At 32.2% G+C, this 23026-nt stretch overlaps 2 protein-coding genes across 3 annotated transcripts in view; one reads left to right on the top strand and one right to left on the bottom strand.

Moving 5' to 3' along the window:
* The window catches only part of LOC129905092 (fibronectin type-III domain-containing protein 3A), a 400083-nt gene extending 395864 nt beyond the window's left edge, over positions 1 to 4219 (bottom strand). Inside the window, exon 1 of the mRNA XM_055980467.1 lies at positions 2954 to 4219. The gene's annotated coding sequence lies outside the window, so the exon portion shown is untranslated. The remainder of the gene's footprint in view (positions 1 to 2953) is intronic.
* A 4329-nt stretch (positions 4220 to 8548) lies between these two features.
* LOC129905538 (uncharacterized) lies at positions 8549 to 22811 on the top strand. Of its 2 annotated transcripts, XM_055981013.1 has the most exons (3): positions 10276 to 10391; positions 18516 to 18801; positions 21640 to 22811. In XM_055981013.1, the coding sequence occupies exons 2-3, from the start codon at positions 18535 to 18537 to the stop codon at positions 22459 to 22461; spliced, it is 1089 nt and encodes a 362-aa protein (XP_055836988.1). In that variant the 5' UTR covers positions 10276 to 10391; positions 18516 to 18534; the 3' UTR covers positions 22462 to 22811. The 2 variants fall into 2 exon arrangements, with proteins under 2 accessions (XP_055836987.1, XP_055836988.1); XM_055981012.1 differs by lacking the exon at positions 18516 to 18801 and having other exon boundaries at positions 8549 to 10391; positions 21640 to 22808.
* The last annotated feature ends 215 nt before the right edge of the window (positions 22812 to 23026 follow it).

Genomic DNA, 23026 nt, shown 5'->3' with positions numbered 1-23026 from the left:
CCCTAAAATAAAGTGTTTACTTTGAAGTTGAACTTTGCTTTATAAAACTGGACACTTAAGTGTTACTTTATTTAGCCGAAAATGAAACTATCAGAGACCAGAAATAACAGTCAACCTTTATTTTCAATCGGTTTCTCTCTGAGAGTTACCACATTACTTTAAATAGTTTCGGTTATGGTTTGAGATTTATTTTTAAAAATCAAAAATAAAGGTTATCGGTTGAGATTTATTTTTTATTTTTTCTAAATATATCTCAATGGTTCAGATTTTTACAAAAAAATAAATGGAAAAGGGCAACCTTTAACCGTTTTCGCTGAAAATAAATCAAAAATGGTCAATTCAAAGGAAAATGTCGAATATGTCAAGAATGTCTTTATATTGCAAAAATAAATATGAAAAGGATGTTTTTTCTAAGATTATGTATTAAGTAATGTATGAACTAAATAGACAAAAAATTATATCTCTTTTCGTTTAAAGTAAAATCTAAAGACGAAAATATGTTTTTCACTGTGATTTGAGTCGCTGGGACGACAAGCACAACCAATTCAATTTCGAATATTTCAGGAGACCGATGTTCTAATATCTAGGTCAAAGCGTTCAGCTTAAAGAAGCGTTTTCGCCCGCCCAATTTAAAACGGCTATAACTTGGAATTTTGAAAAAAAAAATGATGCCAAAAGGTGGCGGGGACTCTAACCTACATTTCGGTACAACTCTCATCCCTGTAGGTGCACGCGTTCTCGAACTGGGAGAACTTAAAGGTAAAAAAAGTTAAGCCCGATTCTGAAAAAATAGGCATGATGTGGCGGTTTAACATGGAAGATGATTTTTTAAAAATCTGACAATGTGCAAAGCGTAGGCCCATGACACAAGCTATCATTTGGCATCACTCCCAAAAATTGCTCTCAAACAGTTTAGCTTCCATAAGCGTTCAAAGATTCGGGGATTTTTCGAAAAAAAATATTACCCCAACTTTCAAGCGCGATTTTCTCGAAATTTTGAAAAAAAAAAATCCCAAAACCCGATTATACCACTATCGGGTAGCTGAGAATATTAGCTTTCATATGGCACCACTCCCATGTCTCTCGGAATTGATACATTTGTAGATAAGATTTATTTTTTTCTCTCACTGGTTGACTGAAACATAAAAAAATACAAAATAAAGGTTTCTCTCAGACATTGACCGAAATTTTTCTTTTTTAAAAATAAAGGTTATTTTATGACCTTTATTGAAAATGGTGACAAATAAGAGTTATTAAGGAACCTTTCAAAAGGTTGAGATTTATTTCTGATCTCTGGAAACTATAGTTTCACTGTCCATGGACCCAAGGCTGATAAAATGCCCATAAGCTGTAATGTTAATAACTTGACAGATGTCAAGCAACATCAAAAATGGCGCCCAATTCAACACTGTTTTTACTAATGATTAACTGAATAAGGTTTAATTACCAAACATTAAAAGCATCCACAATTGAATATATCAAAAATTTAATAAATCTCTTATCACACACAAAAATACTGCTATTTGTATAATATACAAGATCTATGTGTACATTTCATTAGATATGTCAAATGTCAAAAAATCTTATTATAAAAAACAAAATAAAATTGTCATAGGTAAGTGACGTGTTATAATGCTTGACACACTTACCGCTGCTAAAACCACTAATTGCGCGATGCGCGCTATTACACGCAATGTTTATGTGTCAACAAAACGAGTGCAACGATTCCAATTAACCACAAAGCTAACTGGACTGACACTTATTTATATATTTTTTTTTTTTTTTTATTTCTCACCTCATTGTGTGATAGAGGTGGGTTACCTACCGTATTAAATGTCAGATACTAATCAAACCATATGTGTGAGAGAGTTTAGTTGCACTTGAAAATGCATTTTTTCCTGTGTAACACCTACAAACCTATACACTAATTGACATTTCTAGTGGTCAATGGGTTACCTTCAGACGCATTTACACATACAGACACAGAAAAAAAAGATGCTAAAGAGAACAAGGCGTTTATGGATTTTCCGCCGAAATTTCTAACAAAAAAAAAAAAAAAAACTAAAGCAATGGTTCAAAAGCAAAAGAGAGTTACAGTGAGAGAGAGAAAATATGAGAGAGAGTTTATTGCCACACTGAACTACACAAGAACACAAGTGATGACATTGTATATGCGCCTCCTCAACTCAAGTTTATGTGTGTACGATTGTGTGTCACACTCTTTTGCGCTACCATACTGCCATCTATTGTTGACGTCTTTAATTTAAATAAAATTTCATCGTCGATGGTTTGGGGGTGTTGAGTTTGGTGTTGGGTGGTGTTGTTGGGTGTTGTAGGCTCTCTCTCTATAAGCTATAGGCTTTGGGGGTGGCAAATGACAAAATGTGATATCGCAAGTCAATATCTCTCTCTAAGTTTGCGATTACAAAAGCAAAGAACATTCCTCGTGTGTGGTTAAACACAAAAAAAATCCTAAGAAAAACAACAATAATATAATTCTTACAAGTTGCGCCACGGCAACAGTGTGTGAACAACAAAAATGTCAAATGTCACACAAGAAATATTCACCAAGCAAAAAAAAAAAGGGATAACAAGAAAAGAAACACCATCCCCAGCAGAAAAACCACCATCATCATCATCATCATCAAAAGAAGCAACAACAACACACATCAACCAAGTTTGGGTGGTGAACGAGTGGGTGGCGCTGATGTATGTGCGCGAAAGGGTGCCGCCAGCAAGGCAAAAGCAACACCATATTGTTGCAAATTTTTTCACTTTTCATTTGACAATTCAATGAAATTTTGAGGTATTTTTTTCAGAGAAAACCGTTATTATTTAGATTAAATGTCAAATGAGGCTTTTTTTGGGGAAGGCAGGTTTTGAAAAAAAGAGGCCGAAATTTAAAATAAGTACCAACACGCCCACTCAAAAAGGCATTATTTCTTTAACTTACTTCTCAGTGATATTTAGTTTTAGGCCCCGTTTAGAGTTTTTTCTTTTTCTTGTTCTTTTTGAAGTTTAAAACTACTGACACACTTTAAACGTCACTTTTTTTTGTCACGGAATGTGAAGAATTTTTTTTTGTTTGTTAGTTGTTTTTTTTTTTGTGAATTTTTCACAATCTTTTTGAACGCACTGGAGAGATGATGGAAAACGTACAAATTTGCATTTACGACACGACAATTCGCACACAAGACAAAAATACCATCGGGTACGAGAACAAACAGCGCACACACTAAAGCGAAGGAAAAATCAGATTGTTTTAGGTTTTTTTTTTTGTCTTGTATTCTTTTGCTTTCTTCTATATTTTTGTTTGACGCACACAAAACCAACACATACTGCTTGTTGGCTGCTGTTGAGATTCTCATACATCACACATATACAAAAGTAGAAGGAAACACCGCGAATTTGGTGGCATTTTCTCGTGCAGCGAATTCGGAATTTCTGCACAAAATTTAAGGCGAATTTACACACTCACGGCTAAGGCTACCACACCATTCGCCGTCATCGCCGGGTTATTATTTTTTTTTTTGATGGGAAAAGAAGAAAACTTTAGCGGTAAAACGAGCGGCAAATAAAAGGTGAAAAAAAATGTATGTCAGTCAACCAAACAAGTGGATTTCAAACGACAACAAATGAGCAAAAAAAAAACACGAATGAGAACCAGAAATGGTAAGAAAAAGAAAATCACAGAAAATGAGGTTGTGCAATATCTCCTGTGTTTCGATGAGATTTCTTTGCTTGTATTCGCAATTATAGTTGACAAACAATTTGTCAACTACAACTTTTGTTTATCTCTCGAAACTCTTTATAAACTATTTATCATTACAAATCAATTTTCTGTTTATTTACCGGGGAATATACACTCACGCAAACAAAAATTGCTAGAATGTAACGCACCTTTATTTTATTTGTTGTCACTACCACACATAATTTTTTTATTTAAGTCCCAAACACATTTTTCTTTTATACTTCAAATCTATCATAGTTTTTTCCTTATCTGCAAAAAAAAATTATACTAAATACGCCATTTTTAACGTTTTTGTCTATCGATTATTCAATTTGACAGCTGAGGAATGTTGGTTCGGGTTTGTTCTCTGGTCTTTTTCACAAGAAAAGAAATAGATTTTTTCTCTCTTCCCATATTTTTTTTTTTTTTTTATTGTGTGTGTTGTGTATTTGCAAATTTTCTTATGAGAATATCTTTATTCGGTTTTTGTTTGTATACAGATTTCTACCTACAACAAAAAAAAATAATGCACTTGCAACGCTGCGCTGACAAGTGCATTGCAATAAAGAGGTGGCTCATATAGTGCAATTACCTCGTGGTGAGCTTTTTTTTTTTGTTTGTGGTGAACTTTAGGTTAAAGCTTGATTTTGTGTGGGAATTTAAAGCTTTATTTGGTATAGGGTGACAAGAAAAAAAAATTGATTGTGTTGAAATGAATTTCAATTGTTTTCATAAAAGTTTGAACATTCAAATCGAACGCATCCCTAAGTTTGAGATCAAACTGTAAACATCCAAACATTCAGTTAAAACAACATTTCAATCATGATGAAGTTTACTACGAACAAAATCGTAAGATCGTCAAGTTAGAATATACATAAATTATCTCTGAAATGTTCCCTTTAAATTCAACAATAGATTGCTCAATAAGGTTGCCACTTTAAAGTGCTATAGAAGTACATTAGTTGCGTTTATATACTCAATTCTGCCTCAAATATATTTCTAGGTAGATTTTCATATTTGTAATGCATTAAAATTAAAATCAAATAAAAACACACAAAAAAGTACGTATACGCCACAGTGAACATATTCTTTATACTTATTTAAAGCCCACTCAAAATTTTTTTTATATATTAAATTGTGTTTATAAACATAAGTTAACATCAAATTACAATCGATCCCGCTTATAAGGCATACATAGCCAAACACCTACGAAGTGTAAATATAAGATACAAAAATACTTCTTATTACTTATATGTAGTCCAGTAACGTAGTCTTTTCTGTAGAAGAGGACCGTGTAACACTATTCATATTTTTTTACTCAAAAAGCCTCTTGATTAAAAACCCTTTTGTGCATTTTGAATTCAAAATGGTATAACAAGTCACTCTTTTTATAGAAAAGTAACAATTTTCATAAGACGAATATGCCTATTCAAGGATGATATTCCCCACTGACCAGGCTACTTCTGTAAAAATCAAAATTGAAAATCCTTGAGTTTAAAAATATGGTTTTAGTCCTGAAGGGCTTTAACCTAAAAATGGCGATGATAAGTGCATTGGACACTCAAAAACGGCCAATAACCTCAAAGGACAGCTTCCAGTATCTTCCAGAACACGTGCAAAATTTATACACACAGAGACAAAGGTTAAGAAAATGCTTCCAAAGGATTCACCAGAACGAAATGGTAACGGAGTTATGAATAACAGAGTTACGCGCGACAGAGTTACGGCCGTCAAAGTTACGCGAAACCGAAGTTACGAAAAACTAGAGTTACGAATTCTAAAGTTATGTTAAGCTATGACATTTGATTTTTGGGTTGGCAACAATTGCGAGGAACGTGGCCTAGCACGTCACGTTTTTTTAGATATTCCCGTTAGAAAGTCTCAAAAACCCATTTTTTTGCTGTTTTCGAAGCAATATTTTTTCAACTAATTTTCTTACTGTTTATGAAAGAACTTATTTTTATCTTTCAAATTCAGTTTCAATCTTCTCAATATCTCTTTTCTTCGCCGAGATATTTTAATTTAAGTAAGTTTAGTAGGTTTGGCATATCTTACCATAAAGAACCTGATCTTTAAAAATTCGTTTATCTTTCTCCTTAGAACAAAAGTATACTTTTCTAATGGATTTTAAATCCGAAATCAGAAAATTTCGGTCAGCTCTGGTTTTTGAGATATAGTAGTTTTTTCGAGATTTTCTAAGAAAAAACTTGATTTTGTGATCCTAAAAAATGCGTATATCTCAAAATCTTGACAAGATAATATTTTTTTAACTTCGGATTCTAACTCAGCACATCAAAACCTATAAGAAAAGTGTATTTTTGTTCCTAGGAGAAACAAATCTGAAGCTTTACAAGGTAGTTTATCGTATGGCTTATCGCAAATAAGATATTTCTAAATAAAAAAATATTAGGTAGGTATATAAAACTACAAAACACGTTAAAAGTTTTGTTTAATGTATTTTATTATAGTTTTCTTTACATATTTGACTTTTTAAATATAATAGGGGTTGATATTTTACATTTTCCTTAATTAAGTTGTTTTTTTTTTTCATGTGGGATTTACTAAAAACTGCAGGATTTCTATATTTTTGTTGTTTTTGTCAAATAGTAGGTATCTTAAAATGTGTTTAAACTTTTCTTAATAAATACAAATTTGGTGTCATATAACAGATAATGTTATGAGAAATAAGTCCTCCAAATTTGAGCTTAATACGAATAATAGTTCGATTTTTGTACAAGATCAACCGAATCTAAAAGGGTTATTTTCTACAAACTATTCATATTTTTAAAAAATCATTTAAAAAAAATAGTACGTGCTAGAATTTTTCTGAAACCAGATTTAGATTCAGGAAAGTCAAATCTTTCATAATTTCAAAAAAAAATTATTTGAAGGAGAAAGAAAAAGATACATTTTGCATGACGTATTTTATTAATTTTTTTATGAATTTTGAAAAGTTGGTAGTTCCATCACACAAAATTATTTTAAATTTGGATATCTTTTGTGTCTTAGTGGTCACTTGCAATAAGTGAACTCCTGAAAAGTTCTATTAAATGAACTTACCTCCTTTTTAAAATAAACGATTCAAATGAATAATTTCATTAATATTTGTATTATTCAATTTCGTTTTCGAATTTAGAATTAAAAAAAAAGTGCGTATACACCACAGTGAACCATACAATGTTTTTATATCTGATAATTTGTTATCTGACCAAGCATGCTTAAATAGATGTATGTAAAGATAAATAGCTGGTAGATACCATCACCTGGATGCGATTGATTTAAATTCAATATTAACTCCTATGTCGCCTTGAGGTCAAATTCGTTAATTATCCTAATTTTTCTTTGACGTTTCGGTTGTGATTACAACCTTCTTGTTGGTTGTAATCACAACCGAAACGTCGAAGAAAAATTAGGATAAATAACGAATTTGACCTCAAGCCCACATAGGAGTTAATATTATATTGAAGAAGGTCACGAAGATAAAGATAATTGATTTAAATTCATAGATAACACTGGTTAACAAGGGTTCTGTTGCCGGAACAAAAATATACTTTTCTGAAGGTTTTTGGTGTGCTGAACTCGAATCCGAAGTCAAAAAAATTCTAGCAGCTCCCGTTTTTGAGATATTACCGTTACTTTTTTTTTAATTTCTTGTCTCATACTGAAATTGCAAAAACCATAAGGACTATTTTTTCTAAGCATAAATTAAATTTATTTCAGCTTTAATATTAATGTGACAGAGTAATACGAGTAGGTCATGGTTCATGCATTTCGTGTTTCGTTACTACTTCGTCCTATTCTCCTAAAAAAAAAACTCCTTTACGGCAAATTTTTACGTTGTTAAAAAAACATCCAAACAGATTTTAAATTTTCAAATATGCTTTGTTTTTGAATACTTACGATTCTTCTTTATGGGTTACTATATTCAGGAGTTCAGTGCTTACTTATTTCTCATTGCTGTCAAAACTAACGAAGTTTTCAATAAAATCTAAAAATTCTACTTAGCAAAAGTCTCGAAATACATAAAAATGCAAATCATATTTCTCAAAAACTATTTGAAAATATTAAAATTACCCACTAACCACGTGTATCTTTTATTGTCATTAAATTTAAATTTTCATTTAATTCATAAAAATAGTTTGCATTAAATTTATTGGATACCTACTAATAAATGACCCCCTCTTCTACCTAAATAAAATTATTTCCTTTTCCTTCCTCCCTAATCAAAATAACACAGATATTTGAATGTGTGATAAGAAAAGCAATTAAATCAGGATACCTACACTATACACAAAAACTTCACCAATACTATCATAAGAAAAACTACAAGAAAAAACAAAAACAAGAACAACAAAAAAATATACCAAGTAATTTCCAAGTGGAAATAAATCCATAAAATTGACTTCTAAGTTTCACCCCTTCACTATTATACTCATCCATTCAGTCACTCACTAACTCAACCAAAACAACACCACTCGTCATCGTCGTCATCTTATATGCATACACACAAACAAAAAGTTAAATTTATTCCTACAAACAAAAATTTCGCTCTAAGACAACACAGCACAACAAAACACCCCCAATCCCAAACTCAAAAAGAAACCACTCTCCCCTTAATACCAACAGAAAAAAATATATCCTATTCGCCTATTCCTATCATACACTCACAAACAAACGTAAACTCTTCAACAAACATTTGACTGCAGGAATACAATCATCCCCTTTTTATTATATTTCTATTTTTTACTCTCCTCCATTGGAATAGCTATTACTCATTTGCTTACGAGTTACGAGTGTATGAAGGAAGACAAAAAAAACAAACAAAACTGGGAAGAGGTCAACATTTAAACCACACACTCTTCTCAGCCTCATATTCTGCTTCTGAGAGTTCAGTACTACAGAAGAGATAGCGCGTTTATAAAAAATGTAAATCAAAGAAAAACAAAAAAATAAACTAAAACAAAACAAAATAATAAACCTAAAACAACAACAACATTAAAAAAAAAAAATATCTTTTGCCTTGTTTTTTTGTGTGTATCACAAACATTTTGAACGTGTGGTTTCCCGTTCCCGTTCATCGTTTTAATTGTCATTCGTTGGTTATAGTCGGTGTATGCGCATCAGCATCTTCTTACGGTATTTGTCTAGTTTTCTTAAGTGTTTTTTCTTTTGATTGTTGTTGTTTTTTTATTTCTTATTTTGGTTTTTCCTTAATCTCAATCTGAATATCGTTATTTATTCAATTTGATGGTTTTTCCGCCGTTTTTTTGCCTGCACTTAAAAAGAAAAATCATACAAAAACAAAAAAATTACAACAAAAAAAAAAAAAACGCGCGAAAACAAACAATAACAGCAGCAAACGAGCGTAGAGAGTCGGAATGACCTTCGCGACCGCTACTCATTCCATTTACATTATTATTTTTTTCCTTTTCGTAATTGTGTAGTTGTTGTTGTTGTTGTTGTCGACAACGACGAAACAAACAAACATTTTTTAACCTCTCTTCGAAAAAGGGGGAGGGGAAGGTAGTAATAAGTGCAGTGGGGTGACGAAGAGAGGAAGAGACGAGAGAGACATTCAGCTATCTAATCTCTGAGCTGAATGGCGTCGATGAGTCGGTGAGACGGTTTGTTTAATATCAATTCCATGAAGAAGAATGAATAAGACAAGAGGGGACAAGGGGAAAGTTAAAACGTAAACAGCTCTAAAGGTGGGCTCTTGGTTTATCGATTTGCTCTGCGCAGTTTGTCACACATTTTGTGTATTGCCATCTCGCTCTTTTTGTGTTTGCATTAAGTGTTTGAGGGAGCATTTACAAGTACAAGAGAAGAATGTAAACCTACCAACAACAAAAAGAGGAAGAGGGAGAAGAAGAGTGTTTTTTTTTTTTTTCTTCTTATTTTTATTGTTTTGTTTGAAGTCGTGAATTTGTGTTTGTGCTTGTTACATGGAAACGCGATTTTTCTTGGACGACGAAAACAAATTGCCATTCGGTTGCAAGTCGACGAGAGAGAAGAGCAAGTTTTTTTTTTGTTGCTACCGCCGCCGCCGCTGTCGTTTACCGCTGCTGTCACTGCCTGTCGCCGTCGTTGTAGCCGGTGATAAAAAAAAAAACGACGACGACTATCAAACGCGTAAACACGATTAAATGCGTCGTAATATTGTGAAATAAACTTATTTTGTTTATTTTCTACAAAAACAAAAAAAAAAAAAAGAGAATTCTTTATTCATTTCATTTTGTGTGGTAAACAACAAACAACAAACAACAAATTATAAAGAGTATATAATAATAATATGGAATGGTCAATGGACGATGCTTTGCAGTTGATCGAACAATATCGTATGCATCCGGAATTATGGAATCGAGCTTATCCAAAATATAAAGACAAATTGTGCAGATTCCGCGCCTGGTCGAACATTGCTGAAGCATTTGGCTGCAGCAAAGCTGAAGTGGAACGTAAAATGAATGTTTTGTTGACGCAGTATCGGCGCGAAAAACATAAACTCTTGATGAAAATATACAATGAGGGAATTCAGCCGGGCCCATCCAAATGGTATGCATTCAAACGTTTTGAATTTTTGGAGGGTGGCGGTGGTGGTGATGCTGCATTGAGTATGGGGGTTGGCAGACGGAAGAGTCGTGATATGAAATATTTTAGTACGGTAAGTTTGTTTTTTTGAAAAAAAATAAAATTATGGAATATAAGATATAATTTAAAATGTCATTACTTATGGTGTTTATAAGAGTGTGAGTGTGTGTGTGTTGTTGTTTTTTTTTGGTTGTTGGCGAGGCGCGTTTTGAATTTATTGCTATTTGGTATTGTGTGTTGTGTTGTGACCTGCCGTCGTTGGTTGTTTTAAAGTGTAACATATGAGGTTAATACACGGGGTGGTGTGGTATGTTTTGAGTTTGACTTGTTTGTGATAAATTATAGTTGATGTTGACAAGAGAGTATGAAAGTTACATATTTAAGGAGATATTTTTATAGTTATGTGGGCAGTGTTTTTTGAAAGATACTTGTGTGTTATTTTAAGCAAACAGGATGCGTTTTGGAATTTGAAAAATGCTAATTGGGATGTGTTAATCTGGTAGTTTGAGTGTTTTGGAAAATTTGATATAATTGGCAATCACTTTACTGAGGCAACAGCGAGATCAGTTATGTTTTATGCAACGCAAGTTTGGGAATCTTTACAATATGAGATGTAGAACAGTTTTTCAGGTTCTTTCTTAAGAGAGTGATGCACCTTCCTTGGACGACTCCCACAAATACATATGTTGCACATTGAAACTGGACTCAAACCATTGTTCATCACAACACTGAAACTTCATTTTGATTAAGTCCTTAAAGTACTAAACATGCATGAAGCAAGACTTCCTAGAATAGTTAGAACAGAATAGAATAAACACGCCATCGCAAAGAAAGCATCATGATTTGAGAAATGGAATGAGCTGGCTGAGAGGACGGGATGTCCATTAAATCTATCGGGATTTAACCTACAGGAAACAAGAGTCGAACTTTACAATATACTCGAGAATCTTGATGAAAAACTGCATAAAGCCTTTATTGAAGAAGCTCAATTATCAATTTATAGAAGACGTACTATTCGAAACTTGAATACGACCTAAGCTCGATTAGCTATTTTTAGAAACAATGTCGGTGCTGAAAAAATCTCAACCATATTTAAGGTGAGAGGAGAGTTGCTGCCATTAAACTCCTTGTGTAACTTGAAAACCCGTGAAAATACCATGCACTTTATAGGCGTCTGCCCCATACTTAAAGAATTAAGAGAACTACACTTGGGAGAAGCTAATTACGAAGAGGATGAAGTAATTAATATACTCAACGGACGTGATTGGCCGGCTCTTTACAACTTTGTGAAATCAGCAATAAGATGTCGAAACCAAATCTAAAGAGAAGCGTTAAAATTAAATTTGTAATCAAATGAAAAAAATGTATTGCAAACCTAGTGCACCTATTTATTATAGTCCAAGATCCGGCCATAGGACGACCCTCATCGTTATACCAGTTGAGAGTTATATTTTCTGAAAGCTAGTGTCTCAGGAAATAAATTGCACATGGGTTGCCAAGCGATATCCTGTCAAGACATAGGGTTGCCAGGCCTTAAAGTTCATTTTTGCAAATTTTTGAAAATGCGACCCTGCTTAAATGGCAAGCCTAAGAGTTATAAAAAAAATATAATGTCATAGGAAATTTAATTTAAAAATTTTAATTTTCAGGATTTTTTAAAATTTGAAGTTTGAATAGGGTAAACAAAGGTAAATTTAGAAAAAAGGCAAAAATCTATTTTCTAAACAAAACGTGATAGAAATAAAATTGAAATTGGAATCGATAGATATTATAAATATATGAAAGCCACACATACAAATAAAAAATGTAAAAAATCTACAACGCGAGATATAGTCTTTTTAGAGTCATGATACTCCAATTCGATATTTGAGAAATAATTCACCAAAAATCAGAATGAAAGATTTTTTAAATAATTTTTATGTGATAAGTTAGGAAAACTAAAATAACTTGACACGTGTCTGTCAAATTTTTAATTTAACTTACCGTTTTTGTGAGGGGATTTTTTGAAAAGGTGCTTATTTTCGTATTTCAACATATTAAAGGAAAAAATCCCGTCATGGGACGACCTATCCACCTCATTATACCAGTTGAAAGCTATATTTTCCTAAGGGTAGTGTCTAAAGAAACAGTTTGCACATGGGTTGCCTAGCGATATCCTGTCAAGGCATAGGGTTGCCAGGCCTTAAAGTTTATTTTTGCAAATTTTTCAAAATGCGACCCTGCTTATATGGCAAGCCTAAGAGTTATAAAAAAAATATAATGTCATAGGAAATTTAATTTAAAAATTTTAATTTTCAGGATTTTTAGAAATTTGACATTTTAGAAGGGGAAACTGAGGTAAATTTAAAAAAAGGTCAAAAAGCTATATCCTTAACAAAGAGTGGTAGAAAAAAGATTGATACTGGAATCGATAGATATTGTTAAATTATATAAGTCACACATACAAACCAAAAATGTAAAAAATCTGCTACTCGAGATATGGACGTTTAAAAGTCAAAACCGTGAAATTCGATGTTTGAGAAATAATTCACCAAAAATCAGCACGAAAGGTATTTGAAATAATGTTTATGTTATTAGAGAGCATAAATAAAATAACTTGACACGTATCTGCCAAATTTTTGATTTGACTTAGTTTTTGGTTCCTGTGTATTTTTGAAGAATTACAGATTTTTACAATTCAATTCACTGTTTCGGTGTTATTCTTCAAAAATACACAGGAACCAAAAACTAAGTCAAATCAAAAATTTGGCAGATACGTGTCAAGTTATTTTATTTATGCTCTCTAATAACATAAACATTATTTCAAATACCTTTCGTGCTGATTTTTGGTGAATTATTTCTCAAACATCGAATTTCACGGTTTTGACTTTTAAACGTCCATATCTCGAGTAGCAGATTTTTTACATTTTTGGTTTGTATGTGTGACTTATATAATTTAACAATATCTATCGATTCCAGTATCAATCTTTTTTCTACCACTCTTTGTTAAGGATATAGCTTTTTGACCTTTTTTTAAATTTACCTCAGTTTCCCCTTCTAAAATGTCAAATTTCTAAAAATCCTGAAAATTAAAATTTTTAAATTAAATTTCCTATGACATTATATTTTTTTTATAACTCTTAGGCTTGCCATATAAGCAGGGTCGCATTTTGAAAAATTTGCAAAAATAAACTTTAAGGCCTGGCAACCCTATGCCTTGACAGGATATCGCTAGGCAACCCATGTGCAAACTGTTTCTTTAGACACTACCCTTAGGAAAATATAGCTTTCAACTGGTATAATGAGGTGGATAGGTCGTCCCATGACGGGATTTTTTCCTTTAATATGTTGAAATACGAAAATAAGCACCTTTTCAAAAAATCCCCTCACAAAAACGGTAAGTTAAATTAAAAATTTGACAGACACGTGTCAAGTTATTTTATTTTTCCTAACTTATCACATAACAATTATTTAAAAAATCTTTCATTCTGATTTTTGGTGAATTATTTCTCAAATATCGAATTGGAGTATCATGACTCTAAAAAGACTATATCTCGCGTTGTAGATTTTTTACATTTTTTATTTGTATGTGTGGCTTTCATATATTTATAATATCTATCGATTCCAATTTCAATTTTATTTCTATCACGTTTTGTTTAGATAATAGATTTTTCCCCTTTTTCTAAATTCGCCTTTGTTTACCCTACTCAAACTTCAAATTTTAAAAAATCCTGAAAATTAAAATTTTTAAATTAAATTTCCTATGACATTATATTTTTTCTTTAACTCTTAGGCTTGCCATATAAGCAGGGTCGCATTTTGAAAAATTTGCAAAAATGAACTTTAAGGCCTGGCAACCCTATGCCTTGACAGGATATCGCTTGGCAACCCATGTGCAATTTATTTCCTTAGACACTAGCTTTCAGAAAATATAACTCTCAACTGGTATAACGATGAGGGTAGGTCGTCCTATGGCGGGATCTCCTACTATTAATATTTTATTATTGAAATCATAAATTTGTCAATCTGGCAGACGGCTTTTGTCATGTCTTTAAAGATTTGTTAACGGAATTCAAAAATGTACTAATGGTTGTGATAAAATCTATTTTCTAATCTAAAAAATCTACTGAAAAAACAAGGATCAAGAAAATTAACAAAGGACATGACCCATTTTTGGGCCCAGGACCTACACCGACGAGACTAGTATCAAATGAAAGCTTATATTGAGTTCTATAAGTGAGGCATCAAAATTGGTTTGGGAGATTTCAAGATATTTGAGTCTGAAGTTGAATACGGAAAAATCAGAAAAATCGGATGTTTTCGAAACAACTCTTCATAGCATCCGAAGTATAGAACTTAGAAAAACAATTTTGGTACCAAATGAAAGGTTAGAGTAGTGCCTTTCGTCTGCTCAGTATTTAATGGTTCTTAAACTTTTTTTTTGAATAAAATTCCTTAAGACTGATATCTCGAAAAAATAAATTATGACATATACTTTTTTTTACACCAATGCAATATTTAATTGATAACATTTTATTTCCTATACATAAAAGTTACATGACTTCATACAAAACCATGTTATAAACAAAAGAACTTTTTACGGTCTCAGACGTATCAAGAAGGAACAAATTAATTCCTAATGGACTTTTTGGAAATACATACAGAGCTTAATGAAGAAGACCGACCAGCTATTGTCATGTGTGAAGGAACAAATATTTACTTGCAAAAAAGCAGCAATTACAGTTTTCAAAAGAAAACCTATAGTCTGTATAAATATCAGAATTTTGGTAAAACCATTTATGATAACATGCTGTGATGGATATATTCTCGATGTTATGGGACTGTATACGGCGACTAACTCTGATGCTATCATAATGAAAAGTCTTTTTAGAAATGAATATAGCACTATGTGAAGCCCTTCCCAGTCTAGAATCTTACGGAACCTCATATGCCGGAATCTATCTTGGAAGGGAATTTTCAACTAACAATAGTGAGATGGTTCGTTGAGGTTGTCAACGGAAGATTCTAAAGAGATTTTAAGCTGTTTCGTCAAAACTATTTCAATTTAGCTGCTAAACATTTTAAAATTATTGCCGCGCTGCACAATAAGTTTCATCCATTAATAGTGGTACCTATATATTAGTAAGCAATGAAGAAAATGTAAATGCAACAAAAGCAATGCAATTGAAGAATTATATCAAAAATCAAATAACAAGCGATATGATTTTTGATTATATTAGCTGTGTTTTATTTTCCTCGTGATCCGGATCAGATCATTGATTTATTTGCGAATCCTTGATCAACAGGCAGAAAATAAAACAAGCGATAAAAATTCTTAAGGATGGCAATGCAGCTGGTGTTAATTCCCCCTGAAATTCTATTAATATCCGATAGAACAGTTCAAGGAAAAATAAGATTTTGTTTTTAACGATTTAATGAATGGAGAGCTCTTCCCTGATGAATTCTGCGATGCATTTATTTGCTCAATTCATAAAAAAGGATCATTATTGTATCCAGCAAATTATCGAGGAATCTTGTGTCTACGCATCTTTAAAATTTTCACGATGGTGACGTGTGGATTGTTTCAAATAACTTGCATTAAAGTTGGCTTTCGGATTTACTACTCAATGATAGATAATATCTTTGTCTTAAAAAGTACCTATGTATAGGAGAGTTTTTTTTTCGCAAGTTAACTGTATGTATTTTTCATTGATTTTAAGCTGCTGGTAAAGGTTTATTGGTCTATGATCTACAAAACTTATGAATAATGTCAGCTATGTAATCTTTTTATCAACATACGAAAATTAAACTATGATTTTCAAAAGAGAAGGTGGAAAACATGTTGCCAATGAAGATGAGTCTTCAATGGAGAATCAATAACAATAACAAAACAATCAATAACAATAATCAGTAACAAAAGGCTGTAAATATAATGTGAAAGAGTTGCTTTGAGAACTGAAAAATATCGCACATCAATAAATAAGAACTTGGCTTCAGTATCAGAGACGATACTTCTGTATGGTGTCCCGGCTTGAATTTCATTTCGTTTATATATCAAGATCGAAGAATTTAAAAAAGACTTAAACTATTTTCAAGACTTTTTAATCTGCCAAGCACCGTACCGAAACATGATGTTTATGTAGAATCAGAAATTGAAAACATTTTTACAAGAAATTCAAAAAGCGAGCTGTGACTATAACTTAAAAAAGTAAGCAGCCAAGAAGATTCAAATTTACGATAAAAGACAATGTTAAAATTACTTTGTTCAATGTACATGAAAATAGAACAGAAAAAATAAAGAGTACCCTTTACAATTTGATTCCAACTGCAGACGAATGTATATTTTAAAATAATGATATCTGAAACACGAGGAACCGGAAATTACTTTCAAAAGCAGGAAAACTTTTCCGAAAAATTTTTAGCATTATGAAAGTATTTGCTAATACGACCGACACTATCTTACCAGCTGGTACTGATCCTGGATACCTGGATCGTTTAGAAATGATTGCCTGAGAGCTAGATATATAGATTTCAAGGACTAAGAAAATTATGCACGAGATAAGAAGAAAACGCAAATTCGTATGAGTTTTGAGTTGTAATGTTGAAAGTATGAACTACCGAGGCTGTTAATTGAATAGAAGTTGAGTACACACCATAAGAAACCATAAGAGTTTGTTTCTTGGATGTCAAAATTAAAGCATACAAGATATTTTCTACTTTGAGATGGAGGAAGTTAAAACGGGATCGACATCATTTTTGCGATAAAGCTAGAGTACTTGGAAAAGTTTTGACTTTTCGAATTCCTAGATTGGTGGTGTGGAATATTGCCAGTGCATATGCTCCCAAAATTGGATGTGAGCAGATAAAAAAAGGCATTTTGGCACACAACTTCATAAAAAGCAACCCAAAGGAAGAGCTTTTTTTTTTGGGTGGAGATTTGAATGGAAATGTCGGGAATTGCAACAAGGATTTAAGAACTGTCATGGTGGTTTTGGATACGCAGCTTGAAATCGTGATAAAGAATTCATAAGCATGTGCTGTACATTGTACAAGTCACATGATCTTATGTTCAAACAAAGTTCCCGTTTGTCGTGAAAATGTCTACTACGACTTAAACTGCCAATATTTAAATTCTCAAAGATATCTTTGCTTTAGAAGGGTACAATTATCTGGGCAATGGTCTACGTATTGTTTTCAAAGATTTCGAGAAGTTTTTCTCCAAATTCAAGTCCAATCCTTGGATCCCTTTCATCAAGCATATAATAAGTAGGCGAAACGATTTGTGTGGAGAAAATTATGGAGAGAGATGCTAATTTTAAAAGAACATCATTGAATAACCTAGCTGTATTGGGATCCACCACATTCAGTCACTGGGAAGTCGAGCGCTGAAATTTTGCAGGGACGGCAGCCTAAGACTTCCCTTGCATCTTGCATGCATACATATTATGTACATGTACAGTACAACTAACATTCATTAATACTTCAAAATATTTACCACAAATTTATATCCATAATCTAGTTTCTGTCTTTCCTTTTTCTGGTAATCATACCTACGAGTTATACAAACAAATAACATAATTCAATATTTTTGCTCAATTTATTCGTCCTGAAAAACAGTCCCTTGCTGTTGCTAAGCTGAGTACTTTTTAAAACAAAAAGAAATAAATAAACATACTACGTGAAAAGCAAATGCTTATACACTTTTTGAAAAATCAATACCTCAAACATTGTGCAACATTATATTAAGAACACTCCCTAAGTTCGTTTTAAAAAATGAATGATTTGTAACCATGCCATCGATGCCAATGGTCCATTTGTCCATTTAAAGGTAACAAACAAATCGAACCAAAAAGGTGTCGGTTTAAAGTGAAAGTGTGTGGAAATGTTGTATGCAGTTTAAATAAAGGTAAAATATTATTTGTTTTTAGTATCAAGTGAGTGTTTGCCGCAGAATCATTGTATCAAAGTTAGTTCGTACATCAGTCCCCTGGTAAGTAAATTAAATGAATAATTCATTACCTGTAAGTAGATTGGCATGTGTAAACAATAATTGAATAATCCATGAAATGAAATATAAATAAACGGGTTAATCCCTTTACAACGTAAAAAACTGTTTAAACTTCCTTCCAGGGGAATGTATTTCATTAGTTTTATTTACTTTTCTGGCTACAAACACATCTATAAGTACTTCACTCAACAGTGATGTTATTATTTGCAGATACCGGTTATACTAAACAATGCCACCGAAGAAAAATAATAAACCAACAAGAAAGGAATTATTGGAGAAAAAAAGAATAGCAGAACGTTTGAGATATGAACGTCTTAATAAAGATCCACAAAAGAGAGAAGAATTACGAGAAAAGGAGCGACAAAAGTATTTAAAGAAAAAAGAAAAAGGACTTCGAAAAGTTGTTAAAGATATGACTTATCGAGAGCATAAAACAGTGAAAAGGACATGGAAGAAACATTGTGCTACTTATCGGGCTAAAAATAAAACTACAAAGGTAATTACAAATTTGTTTACAGGAGAAAAAGAGTTACTATACACGGAGAAAAAAGACCAACTTAAAACAAGCGGATTCTGTATTAAATTAAACGGATTTCAGCATGGTTTTTTTTGCCAAAATGACTTGCGTCTTTAATTAAGCGCTCAAATCGTCTTAATTTCTTAAATGTGCTAGTTTAAAAGAAATCCACTTAATTTAACAGGAAAATCATTTTATTATTATGTGGAAACATTTAAATTTAAAAAAATCAACTGCGAGCCACTGGGGATTCTACAGTTGTGAGGTCACTAGGCGAGTGCTTTACTATCACGCTATCTTACTGTTGGAAATAAGATGATAAACTGCAACTAAAATTGAAGTCTGACGATAATTTTAAAATTTATATTTTTAGTCGGTTTTTTTAAGATAAAAATTCAAATTTAAATGAAATTAAGTTCACCGAAAATTTAGCAGATTTTAAGCGGTTTTTACTTGTTTTAAGCGAAAATCGTGTTTTTTTGAGAGGGTGTGATTTAAAGAAGGCATCAGCTTAGTTGAAGGTGCCCTTTTTTATCCATGTATGATACCGCGAAATTCTTCTTTGGAAATAGTGGTCATAATTCATAAATAATTATGATTGGTGGAAAGGTTGATGGAGCATAAAAAAGGTTTAAAGTATCACTTAGTTGAAAATTCAACCTCTGGAAAAAATAAAATTACTGCAGTTTATAAAAGTAAAGAACAACTAAATAATTCAATTTTTTATAGTGGTTGTCAAAAGTTCAATTTGAAATGTTATTCTTTTATAAAAATTGTAAAAAATGATCTAAATAGGAATTGAATTAAATAAAAGTGTTTGTTTAATTTGAAAGGAAATAAAGTTTAAATATGTATAATAAAAGTTTGAATAAGTTTTATCTAATCCAAAAAAATATTATAATCTCATATCGTATCACATTAAACCATTCATTTTGCTGAAAACTTGCAACATGGGGTGTTTATGCTATTTAGACTGTTCCTGAAAAAAAAAAAAAAAACAGATGAAGCCTATGAAACAAGTTAAAACAAGAGTTGGTTGCCCTTATAATTTATACAATTAGAAAAGTCCTGGAGGTTAAGAAAGAGACTGAGAATTTTTGATTACAGTTGTTGAAAGCGACAAAAGTTTTGTTTCCATTAACTAAATTTGTAAAATATTAATATAATCCTTGTTTTCAAAATACCACATTTTCCTGTTTCTTTTTAAATGGCGGTAAATGAAAACATCAAATTTTATAAAAACTAATAAAATCCATTTAAGATAGCTATTTTCTCAAAGAAGCTACTTTCTTAACGTAAGTTTCATCTACAAATATTTTCTTTACTACTTAGTTTAGTTAAAATTAAAAATGGATTCGATTCCAAAGGTTTTAATGAAAATATTCAGGTTTTACTTTCTAGGTAGGTATGGCCTAGCTATTAATGATTTTTATTTTGTTAAATTGCATTCGGAGCTCGTATTTATTATATCATCAATGATTTTTTCTTTGGAGAACGAATTTTATGTATTTTTAATTTTTGTTTAAACAAAATTTAAAAAATTTAATTTTAGTACAAAATTTTATTCGATTCCATTAATTTTTAGAGGTTACTGTTGAATTCTTGTTTGGAGATGGAATAATTTTAAAATGAAAGTTTTGAAAAATTGTTTTTCGGAAAATCAGGATTTAATCTATATCTCCTAACAAGTTTTGCAAAAAGTTGTCATATTCGACTTTTTCATTGATTGAACGTTACTTGGAATAAATTTTAACAAACTTTTATGGTATTTCTTTGAATTGAGCCTATTACCCCAATAAAGAAGTAAGTGTTCAAGCTGCGCAGTTAATGCTGGGATTTACAAAAAACCCAAAGCAAATTCACCTAATTCACTAACCATGGCGCACATTAGCCCCTAAAATGTTTTTGATGAAGTACTTTTTCTTTTCAAGAAAATGTGCAAAATTTTCGTTGATGGAAGTAAATTGGCCACAGTGCATCACCTCTGAAGGGCAACTAACTGCAAGCTAGAACTAGAACGAACCTCAACATACTTGGCCTATAAAACCAGTACCACATGCAAATTCTGAAATGACCATAAAAATATAAGCTTATACTTCTAAAATTTCATTTCATCTAATAAACAATGTTCAAAAAATACTCTTCTCTAAATGATAATCTTAGAATTAAAACAAATGCTCGTATTCATCCAATAAATCTGAGCCATTCTTCAACTGCATCTACCCAAGCTGGCCATAGCTGGGTTAAGCATTTCGAAAAATTTTGCTGGGTCCCACAAAAATTTCCAATGATAATTGAGTTTGCTTTGCCACATTGTTACAAGTGTGAAAAGTGTGAAGTCAATCAAAAGCCTATTCCAAAATTTGACAACCGGAATCGGATCTCTTAGTTTAAGTTAATTAGTTATTTTAAGTAAATTTTAAGAAAAATGTAAAAACCTTCATTAAAATACCTTGGACCTTAACACGTTCCCAAGTTCATTTTTAATTATATATCTTATTTTTAAAGTTTAATGGACGTCCGCGGCAATGCAGCTTAAGACTTGGGTTACACTATACTCGTACGTAAAAACAACTACTCGGGCGTATACGTACTTTTTTTCCTAACAAAAAACAAAAATTATTTGTGTTTGTATTCTGTTGCACTGTCCCCAACATAAAAAAATTAATTTATCTTAAAGTATACACTTACTTCCTATGGTCCTTTCTGTATTGATACATTATACATTATGTATCTACCTAATTATAATTTTGAAATTTAATCTCCGAACCAACTAACTCTGCTTAATAACTTTTCTTTTGTTTTTTTTCTTTTCAGATGGGATTAGGTCTACCATTGCTTATAGCAAACAGTCAAAGCCTAACGGGGTGGAATGGCGGAGGACCCTTCTCCCCACCCAATGACAGAAAAGTACTCTGTCCAATGCCTATTGGTTTTCCAAATGTTCAAAACTCATCAGACATACTGAATTCTCGCAATAATCCCTTCAATCAAAATCAAAAAACCGAAACCACCACCGCCGCCGCCGCCGAGGAGACAATCGAAATCGATGAAAAGGACGACGAGCATCAGAATCAAACAACATCATCGGCAGCAAGTAGCAATGCAACACCTGCTGCTGCTAATAATTTTTCCGCGCAACAAGACAATGAAGAATTGGCAATTAAGCAGGAAATGTCTGATTTTTCACATCACCCGCCTTTAGGACGCTCCGATTCGCATCGATCGTTCGACAACAGCTCACCCGATGACAACAGAACCGAAAACGATGAATTTGCCCAGGATCTGAGGGTCAGTGCTGCAGCACAGGGTATTGATTTTAGTCGTTATAGCCTGGCGCGCGGTCTGTTGCAACAATCGGAACGATACGATTCAAACTGTTCACCGCCGCCGCCTCTGCCACGAAAGCATCATCAGACCAATCAAATGCACTCGAATGCACAACAGCAATCGGCGATGGCAACATCCGGAAATAGCAACGAACAGGACGATTGTGACTATGTTGGGTCGAATGTTTCGATAAAGCTGCGCTCAATGGAGCGCACTCAAAGGATAATCGCCGAAAAGCTCATCAGCGAGGTATTGTTTTATGGACAAATTGCTGAACTCGAAAAGACTGCTAAAATTCAACCCAAGTGAGGCGGGTGGATGTGTGTGTAATTAAAAAATAGATAACTACTGTGATGTTTGTTTTGAGATGCGAACAAGGCGAGGATTTGTCGGTTGATGGTTTGGAACTGCAGCTGGTATTCCGACGATGATTTTATCGCTTGTCCATAGTTGGCTTAGTTTTTTTTTTGTTCTAAGATATTGACTTTTTAGTTAAAAACTATACCTATGCTTTTGTAAGACTGTTGCATTTTAAATATAAATATGTAATTAAATTTAATATATAGTATACCATATACTATGCACTTAGGAGTTAGAACGATTGTAGAATATGTGTATAATTAGTCAAATAAATATTTTGAATTGCAATCAAAAAGTAAATAAACAATAAGATTTGTTATAAGAATGGTTGAAATTTTTTTAATTCTAGAAAAAAGAAAGATTCCTTTAACAACATACTAAATCTCAAAAAAAAACTTGGGTCAAACAAATGGTTGCCAGATTCGAACAAATCAAAACTATTTACAAAATTCAAGGATTTAAAATAACATAAGAAAAAAAAGCTTAGTGAAATGCAAGGCTGATAACACTGGTT

The sequence above is a fragment of the Episyrphus balteatus genome, chromosome 1, assembly GCF_945859705.1.
Source record: "Episyrphus balteatus chromosome 1, idEpiBalt1.1, whole genome shotgun sequence".
Taxonomy (NCBI): domain Eukaryota; kingdom Metazoa; phylum Arthropoda; class Insecta; order Diptera; family Syrphidae; genus Episyrphus; species Episyrphus balteatus.
Note: the sequence above shows the minus strand (reverse complement) of the source record. Positions and strands in the feature narration are given on the sequence as shown.

Bases quoted from the DNA above. Each gene is read 5' to 3' on its own strand.
- LOC129905538 (XM_055981012.1), top strand. From the start codon at position 10,023: ATGGAATGGTCAATGGACGATGCTTTGCAGTTGATCGAACAATATCGT. The intron at 10,392-21,639 runs GTAAGTTTGTTT...TTTTCTTTTCAG, and splicing joins ATATGAAATATTTTAGTACG to ATGGGATTAGGTCTACCATT.